The 20,674-nt window shown below is 38.5% G+C and overlaps 1 protein-coding gene across 2 annotated transcripts in view; it reads left to right on the top strand.

The window, feature by feature from the left end:
• Positions 1 to 4,188: 4,188 nt before the first annotated feature.
• The window catches only part of DOK5 (docking protein 5), a 66,347-nt gene continuing 49,861 nt past the window's right edge, over positions 4,189 to 20,674 (top strand). Inside the window, exon 1 of one of the 2 annotated variants that reach the window (XM_087959267.1) lies at positions 4,189 to 4,882. In XM_087959267.1, coding sequence (XP_087815393.1) covers positions 4,817 to 4,882 — 66 coding nt within the window. In that variant the 5' untranslated portion in view covers positions 4,189 to 4,816. The remainder of the gene's footprint in view (positions 4,883 to 20,674) is intronic. The other variant, XM_026664859.2, reaches the window with a different exon arrangement.

Here is a 20,674-nt window from a genome sequence, read left to right as displayed (position 1 = left end):
CTTCAGCTAGTTGGGCAATGAAACATCTGTAAGCAAACAACCAAGGTCAGAGAGTACCACGGACTCCACAGTTCAATCCTGCATTATATTTTCTTCTATTGAATAGACAGACAGACAGACAGATAGATATACTGAAATATCAAGATATTGAGATATCAAGAGAGAGAGAGAGAGAGAGAGAGAGACAGAGAGAGACAGAGACAGAGAGACACAGAGAGAGAGACAGAGAGAGAGAGACAGAGAGAGAGGTAGATACTGGTAGATAGAGGATCTCTTGTTCTGAATATCCTGAAAGCATCAAATTGATCACTATAAAGCCTAAAATGAGCTTTGACTGATCCATAAGACCAGCAAATATTGCTGAATATCTATAGACTCACCTCATTCATATGTTAGTTTTTCCAATGCTTATAACCTGTATGTGTGTACAAAGGCATCCATAAATGCAGAACAGTCATATCTTTCAAAACTAGCATAAGAGCTGAATGAGCTCTATGCTCTGTGAAGGTGTTGGTTCCTTATTTTCAGAAAACACCATTAAAGGTTGATATTACTGTTCAAAGTCTTAAAAAACAGTGGGATCTTTCATATTCTCATCTTCAGGAAGAGAAGTTCAGAAGGGCAAACAATGGAAGACCACTGGAATGAATTGTCGATCCTTTTGGTTGAACCATTTAAGTGCTTTTCCTTCTCTTGCCAAATGAAATCTTTGTGAAGCTGCACCACAGATTAAACATTTTCACCCACTCTACAGAATAATGTAATTATAATTACTATTCATGTAAATTATTAATAACAGAGCCACCAATACTTCAGTCTGACCTTTTGTTCTCCTGCAATTATAAATGCTAACACAGAGTTGAGATTGCCTAATGATAATATAGTGAAAAAAGCTTGAAGATTACCAGAGTAGCAGCATTTGTCTCTATTTAAGTTTTCAGCTTATCCAGGACAAATATAGCAAGACAATGTCAATTTTCTCCCCACAAGGAAGAAAAGATGGGAAGATGCTATCACAATGTGTAGGCAATGTGTAGGCAATGCAACTACATCACTGAATGAAGTCTACAGAAGCCAAATTGACTACCTTATTGGTACAAGGAGCTGGAAGATCTCAATTATAATGCTAAAGATGTGATCAGGGGTTGAGCGTGGAATGGATCAAATATACAAGTTCCAAATATGAAGTGGAAGAATGAAATTGACCAGTTTCCATGATAAGAGAGTGTCTATAATCTCACCATTTTTCAAGAATCTCTTGGAAGTCCCAAGCTTCATTGATAGGGAACCAGAGGAACATGGAATGAAATCAAAGATGTTGTTAAGGGTCAATGTGAAAAGAGACCAGAAAAAAATACAACAAACAAAAAAGAGAAGAAACCTGAAGCAGTAACGCATTAACAAAGATGGAAAGAATAAACCATACAGTAGAAATCTGTAGAGATGCTAACCAAATTGGGCCAGCAAAGTTGAAGAATGGCACAATGGTAAACAAACTGGAAGAAGCAAGTTTACATACCAATACCAAAGAAAGAAGACTTAACAATGTGCAAAGTATTGAACAATATCCTTAATTTTGTATGCATGTGAAATAATGTTCAGGATGATCTAACACAGATTAGAGCCCTACATATGTTCATGCTGGTTTTAGAAAAGGCTGAGAAACAATAGGCATTATTCTTGATGCACAAGAATAGCAAAAAGACATTCACTGACAATGGGAAGACCTTCAATTGATTTTAACCATGTCAAGCTATGGAAAATCCTTAAGTGGGAATCTCAGAACATCTTATTGTTCTCATAAAAATCTGTACATTGCAGTGGTGGGATTCATTTTTTTTTACTACCAGTTCTGTGGATGTGGCTTGGTGGGTGTAGCAGGGGAAGGATACTGTAAAATCTCCAGTCAGAAGTGATATTTGCTGGTTCTCCAAACTACTCAAAATTTCTGCTAACGGTTCTCCAGAACTGGTCAGAACCTGCTGAATACCACCTCTGGTACATAGGACAGCAAGCCAATCTGGGCAGAAAACAGTGAAGTAGATTGTCCCAAAGGTGCTTTTTCAAGAGGCAACTGGACTTTCTTGTTTTTCTTTGAAGATGTTTCGCTTCTCATTCAAGAAGCTTCTTCAGCTCATTTAGTGAAGTAGTTTGGTGCTCAGTTGGCAAAGGAATGAAGTAAGACTCTATATTCTCCCTTTATTTATTCAATCTATGTGCAGAATATATTTTGAGTGAAGATGGAGTGGAAGATGTGTGTGATTTTATATTTGGAGAAAAAGTATCAATAATCTTTATCAGGATGTTGATAGCCAACATGCAAATCAGTTGCAAGCTCTAATAATGGAAGTCACAGAGCACAGTGAAAATTGAGGCTACAGTTAAATATAATCAAATTAATCACAACGGGTTCAGCAATCAGTCTTAGAATTGACCATGAAGACATTGAAATGGTGGATTGCTTTTGCCTTTTAAGATAACCTATCAACAATAAAAGAACCAGCAGTCAAGAAATTCACTCTAGACTAACACTTGATATGGCGGCAGCAGTGAAGGTCTTGGAGAAAATGCTGTGTTGTGTTTATATGTATTGTACAAAAATTAGAATTCTGCAGTCAATAGTTTTCTTTGTGTTACTCTACAAATGTCAAAGTTGGACTTTAAAGAAGCGGAATAGAAAGCATACTGATGCCTTGAACTTCAGAGATGGAGGTGACTGCTGAGAATACCAGATAACAAACAAACTGATCATAAATCAAGTCAATTTGGAATTCTCATTTGAAGCACAAATGAACTGTCTCAAATATTTTAGACACCTGTAGACCCAGCTACCTAGAGAAGTCCATAATTTGGGGAAAGATGAATGGAAAGTGAAGAAGCATCCAGCAATAACTTAAAGGGACAAGTCAACATGTAGAATACCTATATATAATATATAAGAATTAACACTGACTTAATGCTAAATAGCAGTTGCTGTATTATCATTATCATTTACAGCACAAGTGTTGACTGTAGAAAATTCTCATGTTCAATTTTGTGATATCATTTGGTATTAGAAATTGCAAGGTGTGGGGCTGGAAAAAATGTGGTTAAGATCTGAGACATATATTTCCAATATAATTACGTTTCCTGAGATGGTGTTAGATTACTGCTTCTGAATTTGCAATCATCACATCTTTGAACCCAAAGTGTGTGAAGCAGAATCCTCATTGTATTGACATTATAAGTACTTACAATCCTCCTTGGATACAGAACACATTAGAACACATACTATTTTTTGAAATAAATGATGGTGAGAGGGGGATGATTGCAAAAGCACTAGGAACTCAACATTTCTTGTCACTGGTATGTTCGGATTTTCTTCTCTCCAACCTACTTCTTAGAAAATCATGTTCCTCTGCAAATAATTTCAGATATTGATATATTACCATTTTCTTGAGAAAATACCATATCCAAAAGGAGAAAGGGTCTCCCAGTTAGAATGACCTTAACTAAGTGGCCCTTGTTTTCATTTAATTTTTCTAGATTCAGAATCTAATATATCCTACAACATAAAAATCAATATTTTCAACATTGCTATATCTTACTAAATACATATTTGATTGATTGCATGCCATCAAGTCAGTGTCAATTCTCACTGACCACATAGACAAATTTTCTCCAGGACAATCCAGCCTTAACCTGGTCTTTCAGATCTTTCAACCATGGATCCATCAACCACTGTAACTGGCTATCCATTCATCTTGGTGATGATCATCCTCTTTTCATTCCATTCACCAGTCACAACATTAGAACCTTCTCCAGAGAACTAGGTCTTCCGAAAATGAATCCAAAGTAAGATAATTTGAGCTTAACCTTGAGTGAGAACTGTCGGTTGACTTGTTCAATGATCCGTTTATCTTTGGCTATCCATAGTATATTCAGGGGTCATAGCTAATGACACACTTCAAACTCATTGACACTGTTTCTATCTTGCTCCTTCAAATACATTTCAGGATAGTGTGCAACATTAAGAAGCTTTGAGTAGCTCATAATGAAGATTATTATTTTATTGTTAATTTGCATTTATTACACTTGCCCGCTCCCATAGGCTCTAGAAAACATACTCCATATCTCCTGCCCCCCCCCCCATTTATTTATTCATCTAGATGTGTTGAACTACAATCCTCATGGAAGTTTTTGCTCACCATACCTGAAGGACAGAAGCTTGAGGAAACTTGGTCAATTCTTAGTCTGATGATCATGATAGTCCCTTCTTGGCATTAGTCAAAGATGCTAGAATAGAAGCTTATTGAACTTGAAATTAGAGCCCCTTGTGTTATACTATAAGATTGTCACTTCCCCCTCCTCTCTAGTTGCAGATGGTACTTCTGCCCTATCAAAAAGTGAGGTGGAAAGGAGGGAAATTTGCTCCTGCATCCAGGAAGCAAGAGAGGGAACTGTAGTCCCTACTAGGAAAATCAAGAACAAACTGGGGAGGAGGGAGAAGGAAGAGTATTTGGGCTGATTCCCTTCTCTCATTCCGCTGCGACCTACGCAGCGTTCAAGCTACCTTTCTGTCTCTCTAAGAGAGGGAGAGAAAGAGAGAGAGAGAGAGAGAGAGTTAGAGAGACAGAGAGCAGGAAAACAGTCGTACTGGTCGCCGAGCTTCTGGGTCAGGACTGGAGGATTTATCCCAAAGACGGATCGATCTGGGGTGGGTGAGGGGCAGTTTCAAACGGCAGCCAGGCGAGAAGCCAAACCAGCCAGGCACAGCTACAAACTGGTTTGCGTTTGCAACTTTCCTCCAGCTCGCCTTCGTCCGCCGTAATCCAGGATGGCTTCTAATTTTAACGATATAGTGAAGCAAGGGTATGTCAAGATTAGGAGCAGACGTTTGGGCGTAAGTATTTTGCCATTGCTTTGGGGTGTCCCTCCCCTATTTCTCTCTCTCCCCATCCCCGCTTCTCCCTTTGGCGTTTTCATCCAAGACTGACCGGCGGCTTTTGAGCCTTGCCAGATGCTCCTCGCGGCCCCCGGGTGGGTTGCTGGGATCGATCGGAGTGTCTGAAACGAGAAGAAAAGCAAGACAGCGGCTGCTTTAGTGTTATAGTTATTTAACTTATACCTTGCGGAGAGTTGAGCCTTTCCAGATCCCTGCGCACCATATCCGAAAGACTTGCAAGGCACGTTTCTAGATAGCGGTTCAGCAAATGGAAAATAGGAGATGTGCGCTGGCATTAAATGGATATTTTTCAGGAGCTTCGACTGTGCTGGTAGAGTAGCAAGCGTTGAATGTCACAGAATTCTCCCTCAAATGGGACTGGGGTGAGTGCTGCCCTGTGGGAATTGGGTTGGAGAAAATGCCTTGATAGTAAACTGATTTAGAAATCGGGAATTGACTGATTGAGGCAGCCTGACTTTTTACTTCCTTCTCTTTCCTGAAGAGGAGCCCCCGTTATAGCAAAAGAGCAAACAAACTTCAGTGCAGCTGTGCCATTTGCATTTGCAACGGGGTTTGGTTTAAAGTTTTGTGGCACCTTGGAGATGTGCGGCTTAATCCTAGGTAACTTCACCCAGAAGTGAGATCTGTGGTGGATGATGTGCAACAGTGCAACATTTGCTTTTTATAAAAAGAAGTAGATGTTAATACTTTAAGTAAAATGTGCATAGACCTGATGTCAAGGCAACAGGCGTCCTTTAGAATCAACACGCATAGGCTTGTGTTGGCACAACTGTTTGAGATAAGAAGCCAGTAATGCAATCATATATATGATTACACAATATATATACATGATTACCCAGAAGTAAATCTTCATGGCTTCAGTAGTTCGATTGCTTAGGAGTATAAATGTACTGAAAAGTCCAAATTGATGCAAAATACTCTCAGGAATAGATCTGCAGCATTCATCCCACTTGAATAAAACTGGCCCTGCAAGTAGAAAAAAAATCTACATTATTTACACTTAGTGAGTCTTGTATCTCATCATCTGCACCAGACGATTCTGAAGTTTTGTGATATTAAACCATTCCGGCAAGATGAACCCATCATACTTTTGTTAGCTGTCTCTTTAAAAATGTGCTGTCACTCTGCATGTGGGCCACATGGAAATACCATTCAAGTAAACCGTTTCTCCAAGTCAGATGTTGATGGTATGTTTCCCCCAGAGGATTCCTTCATTCATGAAACTTTTTATAGCTCAGGGAAGTCAGGAAGCCACGGCCTTTGACATGGAAAATAAATCTAGATAAATTTGAAACTGGAGTCTTGGGGATATAACATCTATATCAATCTATCAGGGTTCCTACTGTGCAGGGCTGATTGTTTGGGTGTGTAGAAAACTGTGCATGGGAATTTTTAGTTGTCAAAAAATATTAATACTTGGAATAGGTTCGCATCTCTGATTTTCAGAAGGGTTGTCAATCTGGTTGTCATATTTGTGCTGGAGCATTTCTTTCAAGCATTTAAGCATTTCTTTCATTGTTTACCTATCCAGCATACTTTTTCAGTACAAAAAAAGGTAAAGATGCCATGCATAAAAGTATTAGGAGTCTTATGTTAAAATTGTGCACCGGACTGTTTTGTACCAGACTGTTGTCGGTGCACTGGTAGCTGTTTTGACAGTTATTGTGGCTTCCCTTGAGAAGTTGATTCATAGGCATCTGCAAGGCTTTAACTCTTTGGAGGCACATTGTCTGCAGTTTTGATATAAACAACTGAGACCAATGTCTCAGATTCAAAAGAAATGGGATACAATTTCAGCTCAAGCACCCATCATTTCACCAGGTGGATAGTAAATGTCATTGGCTACTGTAAAAGTGGGACAGCTTCTTTATAACTGAAAGGTTCATGTAGTGTGAACTTTGTGCCGTGTACTGCATATATGTGAGTGTTGGAAGAGCTATGTGGTTGAAAAGAATAAATGCACTGATCGAATAGAATAATAGAGTTGGAAGGGACCTTAGAGGTCCAAACCCCTGCTTAGACAGGAAACCCTACACCACTTCACACAAGTGGTTATCCAATCTCTCCTTAAAAGCTTCCAGTGTTGGAGCATCCACAACTTCTGGAGACAAGTTGTTCCACTAATTAATGGTTCTAACTGTCAGGAAATTTCTCCTTAGTTCTAAGTTGCTTCTCTTCTTGATTAGTTTCTACCCATTGCTTCTTGTCCTACCTTCAGGTGCTTTGGAGAATAGCTTGACTCCCTCTTCTTTGTGGCAGCTCACACAATGATCCTGGATACCTGTTCCTAATCATACACAGGTAGTCCTTGACTTACAAGCATTTGCTTAGAAACTGTTCAATGTTACAATGACACTGAAACAAGTAACCTATGGCTGGTCCTCATGCTTACAACTGTCTCATCATTCCCATAGTCATGTGATCAAAATTTGGGTGCATGGCACTCATATATTTAAAATGAAGAGCTGTGGTGGAACAGTGGTTAGAATGCGGTATTGCAGGCTACTACTGCTGACTGCTGTCTTCCTGCAATTTGGCAGTTTGAATCTCACCAGGCTCAAGGTTGACTCAGCCTTCCATCCATCCGAGGTCAGTAAAATGAGGATCTAGTTTGTTGGGGGAAATAGGCTGACTCTGTAAAGTGTTTACAGTGGGCTGTAGAACACTGTGAAGTGGTATAGAAGTCTAAGTACTATTGCTATTTATGATGGTTGCAGCATCCCAGGGTCATGTAGTTACCATTGGTGACATTCTCATCCAGCTTTCAACAAGCAAAATCAATGGGGGAACAAGATTCACTTAAGGACTGCAGTGATTGGTCTTAACAACTGTAGCAATAAAGGTCATCAAATCAAAATGTCTTACTTTTTTAATGGAAATTCCGATCCAATTGTGCTCTTAAGTCGAGGACTACTTGCACAAATATATGTCCTAGTTTTTAGTGACCCATTATACACTTCTAAGTAAAAATGTTCAGATTAGCATCTCCAGAGCTCAGACATTTCTGAAGAAGAAAACATGGGCTGGAGGTTATGTTTACTACATCGCTATCATGCCTCTCCTCCAAAATGCTTAAGAAATGTCTATTTTCCCTCTGTTTTAGTTTTACAATAAATAAATAAGGTCAGCTAGGAAGAGTGAGAGATCATTTTATTTCTATACGGCCCTGTTGTTATGGTTTTTTTAATTGTACTTAGGAAATAAATGTCATTGTTTTTTTTTACAATACGCTAAACCAAACCAGATAAAGGGCTTAATGGAATATATGAACAATAACTTGCAGTATGCAAGGGGCAGAGCTTATGTGATGAAATCCTAATGCACATTTTGGCATTCAGCTGGCAATTCTGGATTTTATGGACATGTGTGTAGTTTTCCTGGTAACGGTATGGAAGGTTGTCCCAAAGATGCTTTTTCAGGAGGCAACTGGACTTTCTTTTCTGAAGATGTTTTGCTTTAAAAGAAAGAAAAAAAAAACAGAATGTCCAGTTGCCTCCTGAAAAAGCACCTTTGGGACAACCATGACCTGGATGACTAAAAATCTCTATAGACTGGTATGGAAGATTACTGTTACCTATGGAAGGTACCCAGTTTAACCTATGGCTGTGATATAACCTTCTGGTTATCATTTCAAGTACTAAGGAGGTATGACCTTTCTTAACTGTTTTGGGCACCACCAAGATTGGCTATATTCTGCCACTTGTCTTTCAGGAGACCTCATCTCCATTGTCAGAGGACTCTTGCTGTGGAAGTGGGAGAAGACTGACATAAAATCTTTTGGGTTGCACTTAGTCCCCATATTTTTGCCTTTAGAAGAGCAACTCATTTCAACAGGCTTTTAATTGCTAATTGCTAGTCATAATAGACGTGCTTAATTTTGTTAATATCCCGATCCAAGTAATTATATGATGCTCTGACATTTTTATGTATGTTTATTATGATTATCATTACTGTGCCTGTGTTAATTTGATTAATTTAAATCTAATTATTTAAATTGGTTTACTATGGATATTTGATGTGCATGCTCATGTTGTTACCCACTGGGAGTCATCATAAAATATAGCTATGTACAAGGATGATAAATAAACACCAATTGTTTTATTGTTCCTTTTATCAGTATTTTTTTATTTATTTTCTGTTTTGTTTCTAAATTTTGTAGATGTCTTGAGTAGTCACCAAAGTAAAAAGGTAGGGTAAAAATCAGAGAAGCAAATAAATAAGAGTTTTAAATCCTTATTTTGATTTTTAACAACCTTTTTAGCTTTCTGGACAAGGCTATTGCTTGTATGACATATAAATAAAAAAGATGGAATACATTTGAATTTTAAAAAATCCCTCCCACCAACCCACCTCACCAAGTATATGGATTTAGATTGCAGGTAGAACAATTAATGTAACATTACTACAAACCAAAGTTTGAGATTGTGGCTAAGATAGACAACTTGAACCATAGTTCTAGCCTTGGAATGATTTTAAAGTCTAATTTAAGTAAAGTTAATCATGTCAAATAATTATACCTACAGAGTGCCATTATATAATCTCCCCTCATTCTCCTGTTCTGTGTTTAATGGGTCCAGATTATGCATTGTGAGTTTTTCAAGTATATGGGCTTAGTTCCTCATGGAAAGTGTTTCTTGAATCTGAGAAACTGAAAAGAGGAATGAAGAGAGCAGTTGATTCTGATCTTTCCATTCCCATGTACCAGATGACCATCTAGAAGAGGGGTGTCAAACTCAAGGCCTACGGGCTGAATCTGGCCCATGGAGTGCTTAGATCTGGCCCATAGGGCTGACCTGGAAATAGTGGATTGGCCCAAGGTGCCTCTGCTAGTGAAAACAGAGCTCTGGAGTCTGTGTGTGGCTCTCCCAAGCTCTGTTTTCACTGGCAGAGGGTTGCAGGAGGCCATTGCAGCCAAAAACTGAGCTCGGGTGCCCATTTTTGATGGCAGAGCATTTGAACCACTGCAGGCACTCCCAACATGAGTGATGTCAAGCTGATCGCACCCACCCTGGCCACGCCCACCCTGGTTCCCAAGGTCAAACACAACCCTGATGCGGCCCTCAATGAAATCAAGTTTGACACCCCTGATCTAGAATAAGGGCTTTCAACCTTGGGTCCGTGTACTTTCTGGGCATGTGTGAACTTAGATGGAAAAACCTTATCAATTTTACTTTCACTAATCTCTAACTAAAATGTAGCTATTCAGATAGATACCAAACTAATTTATGGCAAAATGTTTCTTTACATCAATAAACCTCATTAAAATTATTACACTTTATTTATTTATTTGGTTTCTACAGCTGCTCATCTCCACAAGTGATTCTGGGCAGCATAAAACAGGTATAAAACAGTTAAACAAGCATTGACCGTGATTTAATGGGTTAATAAAGAAGTACCTATATTAATAATATCCATATTGGCTATTCTTAAAATATTTTGATAATTGAGGATCCTTGGCTTCCTTTGTAATAACTTCTATATGTGTTTTATGCAATTCAATCATATTTTCTGAGAAGTGTCTATAGGCTTCACCAAACTCTCCAAAGTTCTTGATGGTACAAAAAGGTTACAAATCATCATCTAGATAAAGCTTTAGTTTTCAGGAGATTTAAGAGCGGCTAATGACTTTGTACCGCACTGTGCTTGCCTATAGTCTCTTTTCCAAATTTATATGCAATGTGGATAGATGACCTGCTGGGAGGCCAGAATTCACTACAGCAAAGTGGCCTGGGAGAGCTTAAAGTCACCTTTTATATTGCAGTTAATACTGAAGAATGAAATCCATGTGTGGAGAAAAAGGCTGCAGCCAAGGTGAAAAGCCATAGATCCCGGCTGTGTATTACAAGTAGTGGCAGCAAGGTCACACAACAAGAAGGCTCCCTCTGGATCATTTACCTTGAAAAATAATAAATCAGATGCGTTTGCGGTTATTGTCCACTTAAAGCCCTTCCAGAGAACTTTGGGACATATAATGGTGCCTAAGAGTTGTAAAATACTTTCATCCCTCATTCAAAGGACATCAAGGAGAATGGATGCAGAGACCTCAGACCTGATGGGAAATCCACTGGCCTGTGGAAAGTGGATAAAATCGTTTTAAGGGCCACAAGTTGCTTTTATTTTCTTCTTGTTTTTAAATAGCCCTGTATAACTAGAGGTCAGTTCAGAATTTGTTTACTTAACAGTATTAATGGATGGCCTTTCAGCCAACACAGTGATGGTGGTTAAGAATGTAACACAATGAAAGGCATCCACAAGGCACAGTTCTAAAGAAAAAATAATATGAAGAGGAAAAAAGGGAAGACAATCAACAGATTGAAATCCTTTATTTTTAGGTCACAAACATCACCCCATGTGGCTATATTCTGTATTTCTTTGCTGTTTTTAAATAATCCTCCAGGTTTGTTTATTTAGTCTTGATCTAGCAGTATTAATTACTTCTAAATTTCATGACCAGCAGCTGTATTGTTAAATAGAAGGGAATAGCTCAGGATTGAAAAGACTCGGTTGAGTCTAGTGGTTAAGGCAACCTGGTAGAACCAGGAGACTGTGAGTTCTAGTCCCACCTTAGGCATGAAAGCTGGCTGGGTGACTTTGGGACAGTCATTCTCTGTCAGGCTACAACATCAGGCTTAGGCAACAAGCCAGTCAGTCAATTCCTGTTATAAACAGTGGAATAACATTTGGTTAATTCAAAAAGCAGACCCTGCATCTGAGGAAAAAAAGCTAGGAATTAAAAATAAATCATTTTGTTATCTAATCAGGTAATGAAACATCTGCAACCAACCAACCAAGCTCAGAGACCACCAAGGACTCCGTAATATTGTTAAATATCAGAATTGGTTGAAAAGAAACACTATGGATAGTTTCTATAGATACTTGAACACCAAAGTTTGTGGCATAACCAAGGGAAATATATATATATTGATGTTATTATAAAATTTTTATTATAGTATCTTTTTTTAATATTTGGATTTATTGTCTAATTATGTACTTAATTATGTTGGATGTATTAGTTAGATAGAATGTACCAAGCAAAATCGGATTGGGTATTAGATATTATTTTAAAGATTAATTTGATTAACTTAGGGGGGAGATAGAAAGGCATCATACTCTGATTAATGATTTCAGGAGAAACTTATTTTCTTTTTTTTTTAATAAGGAATGAGACAAAGGGATGATAAAAAATGGACAAAAGATATAAATATAATGATTCAAACTAAGATGATTAATTAAGATAGAAGTAAGAAGTGTGAAATATGTGGGGAAGTTAATATAGAAGGCTTAGAATGGTAAATAAAATAAGTAATGATATGTAAGATGAGCATGAATATAATTGAAGTCCATGAAGAGAGAGACACCTGGGTCCAAGTTACTTTCCAAAAAGATTTTTTTTATGTTTTGTGTGTTGTGTGTATATGTCTTTTTGGGGGGGAGAATTAGTTAAAACTTGTAGAAATATAGAATGAGAATAATGGTAACTAAGTCAGAAAGAAACAGATGAAATAATAATAATGATATTGAATAAGAGTAAAGAGAAGTAAAGAGAAATTGAATAAGAGGTTTTGGTATGTTGTATGGAAATGGTTTAAAACAGAATCATAATTTATCTGACTTGTTAAATTGACAATGAAAAAAGGTTTAAACATGTAATGAATAATGATAATTTGTGTGTTTTAAAAATTAATAAAACTTGTTTTAAAAAAAAAACCAAGGGAAATATATAAAATCACATAAAATATTAAATTATATAAAATAATCTACACATATATGCAGGCAGCAGTAATTACAAATATGTGCTACAGGAAAGTGAATTACAGAGGGATAGCCAAGGAATACTTCAGATATATAATCTAGGCAGTTTACTCTTTGTACAATAAAGGAAAATTAAAAAAAAGTTTTACATGAAGTTTAAATGGGCAATTTCATAGAAAAATATTTTCATAGCAGCAGATATGTTCTGAAGTAAATTATCACATCTCTAAATCATGTGTGTGTGTATGTGTGTGTGTGTATGTGTGTGTGTGTGTATATATATGTATGTATGTATGTATGTATGTATGTATGTATGTATGTATGTATATTTTCTTAAGTTTTCGCGGGTACTTACATGTATGGTATTCAGCTTTGTTCAGGTATTTTCCCACGTCATTATAGTTGTGCTTTTAAAGTTGTAGCAATATTTCGGCATAATCTCATCTGCCATCATCAGGCTTCTGTATTGTGTTCGTCTGTGAGTCAGACTTTTACAGACCCACAGATGAGCACAATACAGAAGCCTGATGATAGCAGATGAGATTCTGCCGAAACGTTGCTACAACTTTAAAAGCACAACTATAATGATGTGGGAAAATACCCGAACAAAGCTGAATACCATACATGTAAGTACCCGTGAAAACTTAAGAAAATATATACATATACATATACATATACATATACATATACATACACATATACATATACATATACCGTGTTTCTCACATAATAAGGCCGGGCCTTATTTTTTTTTGAGCCCCGAAAAAACGGCTAGGCCGTCTTTTCAGGGGGTGACTTAATTCCCCCCCTTGCATCCTCGCCACCAGCCGCTCCTAACGGGCGATCATGGCCAAGCACAGAGAGCTCCCTACTCCCACCTTTGCTGCAGACACCTTTGGCACCCGCCGCTGTTGCTTTCCCTTCTGCCCATTACGCCGCCACGTTTGGAGCTGCCGCTTCCATGTTTGGAATGCGGTCGCCATTTGGAGCTCCAAACGCGGAAGTGGCAGCTCCAAACATGATGGCGGGCGATCTTTTTATTTTGGTCCGCGCGAAGTTCAAAGCGAGCAAGAGAGGGAGACTGCGATGCCTCCATCCGAGATGGCAACCTCACTAGTGGATCACAACGTGGCTGGAAGCCCGAATCGGCGGGATACGATGGCGATCTTTTTGGAGCGAGAGGAAAGGGAGAGAAGAGTTGCGAGGCATAATTTGCAGGAGGAAGTGGGTGTACCCCACGGCAGGGAGCCCAAGGAAGAAGGGCTGGTAGGCAACGGAGAGCGTCCTGTAGCTCCGGAAGCAGCCTAGAGACGCGCCCGGGAAGAGGCGCAGATGCTGCCTTGTAGTCCCCAAGCCAACTGCGTGCGCCGCCTTTAGTTATGTGCGCTCCGCGCTTTGGGCATCTCCGTGTGATCGCGACCCTGTCCTTTCCACCTGGCGCCCTTGCTGCTTTCTGGCTCTTTAGCAAGGCATCGCGGTCTCCCTCTCATGCTCGCTCTGAACTTCGCGCGGACCAAAATAAAAAGATCGCCCACTGTCATGTTTGGAGCTTCTGCATTTGGAACTTCCGCCGCCGTTTGGAGCTCCAAACAGCGGCAGTGCTCCAAACACGAAGCCGGTTGTAGTTTTATTTTTTAAAAAAACTTGTAATTTTTAGTTTATAAAATTATTATTTTATACATTGAATATATATCTATAAATGTAGAGTAAGTCCATTTGAACACAACAGAGTATACTAAATCATAATGTCTATGGGTGAATTTTATTCAGTGTATTAAACTATGTCAAATCCTGTTTTGTTCTAATATTTTGTTTGGTCCATGTCGCAAGGTGAATTGAATTCCTTTTAATCACAAAAGTAGTTTGCTTCCATAGTAATAATGCCTTAATAATATAGTCCATTATAGAGATTATCCATTAACAAAATGGAATTTTGTGTTCCATTTCCTGACATAGAGGTTATCTGCTTACATGTTTTAATTCAAACTCACTGCTTCCTGTCAGTGAATTTAATGAGCTGTTGTACAATTACTGTGACAGAAACATTCTACTCTTAGCAAAACATTCACCGTATCTTCTCTCTAAAGCATTTGTCTAGACATAGGCATTTCTTCTAGTGTGGTCTCATGATATTCCTCCTAGTTCTTAAATCACCCTTGTGGGCCTCCTAAAGATTTTGCATGGCTTATCAAAATCCATGTTCACGTGTTATAGGCCCTGCAATCATCAATAATACCCTCTTCTGCCACTGACTGTAACATGAAGAAGAATTCCATGTGGAGAACTTGTGTTTATTTTTAGAATGTGAGCAGGGTTGACTTGGACATTCCATAGTGGCTTCCTTCCTGCAACTTTGATATCCTATTTAAATAGGGAATCTGAGGACATGATATGGAATTGCCAGTATCCAGTCTTGGATAGGAGCCATCCAAAGTCTTCAGACTTTTTTCTCCACCGAGTGAGTGTAGTTATACCTGTTTCTTTGTAACTTCTATCTCACATTCTTTAGCGGTGATGGGCAGTTTTATGATCAGTGGCAGTGAAGAAGTTGAGGTAGCAGCAAGATCATTGTGGCATTAAGTACCTTAGAAATAACTGTAAATGAGATGTTGGAATGCTGACTTAGAAAGGGCAGGGCCTCTGAGGAAGCAGGAGCAGGGTGGGAAAAAAATGAAGTCACATGAATATACCAGACTCACAAAGAAGGAAGAATTGCTCAGAAAGGCAATTTTTCACTGGTTCCTGAGTTGCTGATCTCTCATGCAGTTCCTGCCTCTTTTATGAGCACCTTCAGAAATTCATGTCTGGGTTGCAGTGTGTTGTCAGCAGGACTGCTTAGTGCAGATTGTAGTCACCACAACACCTAACAGAATAACAGAGTTGGAAGGGACTTTCTCCTGGCAGAAGGCATTACTTCTCTCCTTGATTAGTTTCCATCTGTTATTTCTTATCTTGCTTTCTGGTGCTTTGGAGAATAGCCTGACTCCCTCTTCTTTGTGGCAGCCTCTCAAATATTGGAACACTGCTATCATGTCTTTCCTAGTCCTTCTTTTCACTAAGACTGGACATACCCAATTTCTGCAACCATTCTTTGTATGCTTTTGCCTCCAGCCCCCTACTCATCTTTGTTGCTCTTTTCTGTACTCTTTCCAGAGTCTCAACATCTTTCTTAGATTGTGGTGACCAAAACTGTATGTAGCGTTCCAAGTGTGGCCTTACCAAGGCATTATAAAGTGGTCCTAGCACTTCATGTAATCTTCACCTATTTGATTATTTTTCTGCTTCTTGACTTCCTCATTTGAGCAGGGAAGGAAAGTCTCCCTGGTTATCCTTTTTAGGAGCTGGTCTCTCAGTACTACCTTTTCATCTTGGGGAATAGCAATAGGACCAGGGGTGTGATTCAACTGGTATAACAACGGGTTCGGTGAGCGCACGCACGCCAAACATGCACTCTGCGCACGCAATCTGCATTTTAAAAAGCTGATTTTCAGCTCTTCAACTGCAGCCCCTGTGAATCTACCAACTGATGTGTGGCAAACCGTTCTGCTGCGCCAATCAGCTGTGCTCTAAAAACAGGAAATAAAGCACAGGAAAGAGCAGGGGCTGGTGGGTGGGCCGGTGAACCGGTTTGGAGCCAGCTGATTGTTAGAACAAGAGATTCACCTGAACCGGTCCAAATCGGGAGAATCCACCTCTGAATAGCACTTAGATTTATATACTGCTTCACAGTGCTTTACAGCCCTCTATCGAATCGAATCGAATCGAATCGAATCGAATACCGTGTTTCTCATATAATAAGGCCGGGTCTTATTTTTTTTGAGCCCTGAAAAAATGGCTAGGCCATCTTTTCGGGGGTGACTTAATTCCCCCACCTTGCATCTTCGGGCGAGCGGCGACAGCTTGGATGTTGACCTCGGCGTTCGTGGGGTACTTCGTATCGGGGTCAACACAGGCAGCACCATATCCAGGTGTGCAACAAAAGTACTTCCTAACTGCAAGCCCCCCCCCACCATTCCCCCCCATTTCGCATGTTTTAATATAGGCCTTAATTTGGGGGGAGGGGCTTAATTTCATTTCATGCCTATAAAACATGCTGGGACTTCCTATTGGGGGAGGCCGTATTGTTGGAGAAACAGGGTAGAATAGAATAGAATAGAATAGAATAGAATAGAATAGAATAGAATAGAATAGAATAGAATACTTTATGGGCCTACTAAGCAGTTTACAGAGTCAGCATACTGCTCTCAACAATCTGGGTCCTTATTTTACCGAACTCAGAAGGATGGAAGGTGGAGTCAATCTTGAGCCACTCAGAATTGAACTCCTGGAGTGAGCAGAGAGTTTGCCCTGCAGTACTGCATTCTAACTGCTGCACCACCATGGCATGTTCCCTTCTTACTATTCCAATGCCTTGCCTTGCCTTTTCCAGATATTTGCACCCATGGATGCCTTTAATCCTTCTTCCCACATTACCTCCTTTGACATTAATGCAGATGCTTTCTATTTTTTTTTTCCTTGAAAAAAACATCAACATCGTTGTGATGCCACTATAATCAAAGTAAAAGGGAATAGGTTGGTTTCCCCTCCCAACACACACACACATTTTCACAAACCACAGCCAGAAAAGGAGAATGAATGAATGTCAAAGAATACACATATGACAGACTGATCTGATTTCTATGTTAGTAATAAAAAGAGTGAATTAATTCAGAATTTTGTAGAAGTCCTTTTTAAAAGACTATGCAGAGATAAAACCGGCAAAAAAATGCTAAGGAGGAACTCCTATAATGTGAAGGTATAACTCTTTCTGTGATGCAATTTCTCAAATTTCTTTACAACCAATTCTTTTTGAAAAAACTTAGCCCATGTTTGAAGTCAAGAAACAATCATCTTTTTGAGTTTTATATATCCATAAAGATTCACAGACCCAAGACTTGATTTGTGGTAAGGCTAGGAAAATGCTGATTTACTCCAGATTGTGCAATCTGATCAACCATCCAAATTCAGAATAAAATTTATTAAAACAAAGCATTGCTTGTCCCTAACCTGGGTGAAATGCAAAATAACAAAAAAACTATTTTACTTTTCCCAGCAGAATTGAACAAAACATGCAAGCTAATTAGGTAATAATGACAGGATCAAAATTGCCAGCTTTGATTAAAATCAATGTAGAGGTTTCCAAGTTGCAAATTTCTGAATTGGGAAATAAAAATGCCTGTTAATTTAGGCTGTTTTGACATAGAAATGGATGAAATTTAAAATGATGATAGCTTTTTTTCAAGATCACTGTGCCAGATTTCTCTTTCACTCCCTCCCTCCCCCCTCTCACATACACACATAGACACATACACATGGACACACACACAAGATACAAATGAGATAGTTTCAGGGATCGCTATACAGTTGGGAAAGATATATGCAAAGAATGGTAATATTTTTCAATGAATACTATGCTGCTTACTGCATTGTAAATTCATTTATACTCTAAACATACATTAAAGGAAATTGCATATTATAGGAATGGCAATCTATTTGTCCAATTATTGTTGAATTTTAAGAATTTTCTTCTATTGAACAATTCTTCTATTGAATGAAGTCAGATGGTATGAAAATAACAAAAGTTACAATAAAACTGCCACCTTATACGCTGAAGAAAACCATTTACTAATTTTAGTCAAATGGGAAATAGGTTACCTATTCGTTACTAGCGACATGTTATCCATACTTAAAAATAGAGAAATATATGTATTGCACCTTCTTTTAGTTACTCAATTTTACCATTTGTCCTTTTAATTCCTATTTATACGGTGTCCTGTGCCTGAAACATTGCAGGGTATTCTATTAAAAGTAGAAAAATCAGTTTCTGAGTAAGTTTTAAAAAATAGAAGTTATAAAAGAAGTCTTGCTCATATGACCTAAGGAAATCAGAAGCTATGGAAGTAATACTTCCTACGTTCTTGTGTGAGAATTTATGTTGATCTCATTGCCGGAACAAACAGCTTAGAAGCTGATTGGATTTCCATTCCAAGAAAAGATTGAGCAGGAATTTCTCAGGAAGACATTAAGTGTGTACGGTAGTATATAATCTTAGGACATATTTTTGGATCAGACGACGGGATTTAAATTGAACCAGGTCTCACTAGGGAACAGACAATACAAACCAAGAAAGAATGATAATCCTGAGCATCTACAGTTCCCCACTAAGTTGTTATTACATCCTCAAATTAGTCTTCAAATAAGAATACCTCATATATGTGCAATTTAAAAAAAATAAATCTGATGTATGACTTTAAAGCCCATCATTGCTCAATGGTGCCCTCTAAACTGGACATTAACTTCTAAAATTTCCAATTAGTTTGGCCAGCTAGGAATTCTTGGTGTTGAAGGCCATGCATATTATTGAACCCCCCAGTACAGGTAATCCTCGACTTACGACCATAACTGAGCCCAACATTTCTGTGGCTAAGCAAGACAGTTTGTTAAGTGACTTTTGCCACATTTTACAAACTTTCTTACCACAGTTAAGTGAACCACTGCAATTGTTAAGTTAGTAACTTAAGTGAACCTGGCTTCCCCATTGAATTTGCTTATCAGAAGCTTGTAAAATGGGATCACATGACCCCAGGACATTACAATCATTATAAATATAAGCCAGTTGCCAAGCATCTGAATTTTGATTGTGTGACCATGGAGACGCTGCAACAATCATAAGCGTGAAAAATGAACATACGTCAGTTTTTTCAGTGATGTTCTAACTTCGAACTAAATGAACTGTTTTTCCTCCCAAATTTTATTGATTTTTTATAAATTACATTTCTTAGTACTTAATAAACATCGTATTGTCTCAGTATTTAATTTGCTTAACAATTCTGATTATATTCTTAATCTCCACCCTTTTTTTTTTCCAACCACTGGTAAAATAGATTCCATGTTTGATAGTTTTCTGTGTCTTCTTTCTGCTTAATTTTCAGTGTCAATCTATCCATTTCTGCACAGTCTAGTATCTTCTTAATTATCTCTTCATCTCATTGTGTTTCTTCATTTTTCCAATATTGTGCAAATATAATCCTCACTGCTGTTATAACATGTAATATTAAATACATACTTTTCTTATCTAATTTTTCTGATATTATACCTAATAAAAACAGTTCAGGTTTAAAATCCACATGATTTCCTATCATCTTTGCCCAATTTTTTTTTTGTTTTAGCATAAAGTTAAGGGTTACCTGTTACTGGTTCAAAAGGGTTTCATGGTCACCAGTACTGAAAACTCCTGAGAGATCAAAGATGGATGCACCACTGCCATCCTGGCTCTGTCACATGTCATCTAACAAGCATGATCAAAGCTGTCTTCTGACCAGTGGTGGGATTCAAATTTTTTTACTACCGGTTCTGTGGGCATGGCTTGGTGGGCATGGCAGGGGAAGGTTACTGTAAAATTTCTATTCCCACCCCACTCCAGGGGAAGGATACTGCGAAATCTCCATTCCCACTAACCTGCTTTCCAGCTCCGTTCTCCTTCTCAGGGCAACAAAAGAAGACTCAGCTGATCAGCTGGGACTCGGGAGGCAGAGAATAGATGAGGGCAGGGCCAGTCAGAGGTAGTATTTGCTAGTTCTCCAAACTACTCAAAATTTTCGCTACTGGTTCTCCAGGACTGATCAGAACCTGATGAATACCACCTCTGCTTCTGACCTGAAAACTAACTGAAACCGTTCTAGAGAAATCTATTTCATCAGAATTTTCATGAGCTGCATACTGACTAGTTTTTGAACAATCTTCCCCCTAAAGGCTGGGGACAGATTAATAGTTATTGAAAACATTTGGATCCAAAGGCAACCTTTTTAGGGGTGAGGAGTCAGATGGGCATATCAATTCAATCAGTCAATCATCATCATGGCTGGGAGCACCACTCTTTCCATCTAAGAGGATGACAATGTACTTTTGACTTGTTCATAATTGCTATCCACTTCTTAT

The sequence above is a fragment of the Notechis scutatus genome, chromosome 3 (assembly GCF_049901735.1).
Source record: "Notechis scutatus isolate UNSWTSFEM ecotype Mainland chromosome 3, rNotScu1.2, whole genome shotgun sequence".
Taxonomy (NCBI): domain Eukaryota; kingdom Metazoa; phylum Chordata; class Lepidosauria; order Squamata; family Elapidae; genus Notechis; species Notechis scutatus.
Note: the sequence above shows the minus strand (reverse complement) of the source record. Positions and strands in the feature narration are given on the sequence as shown.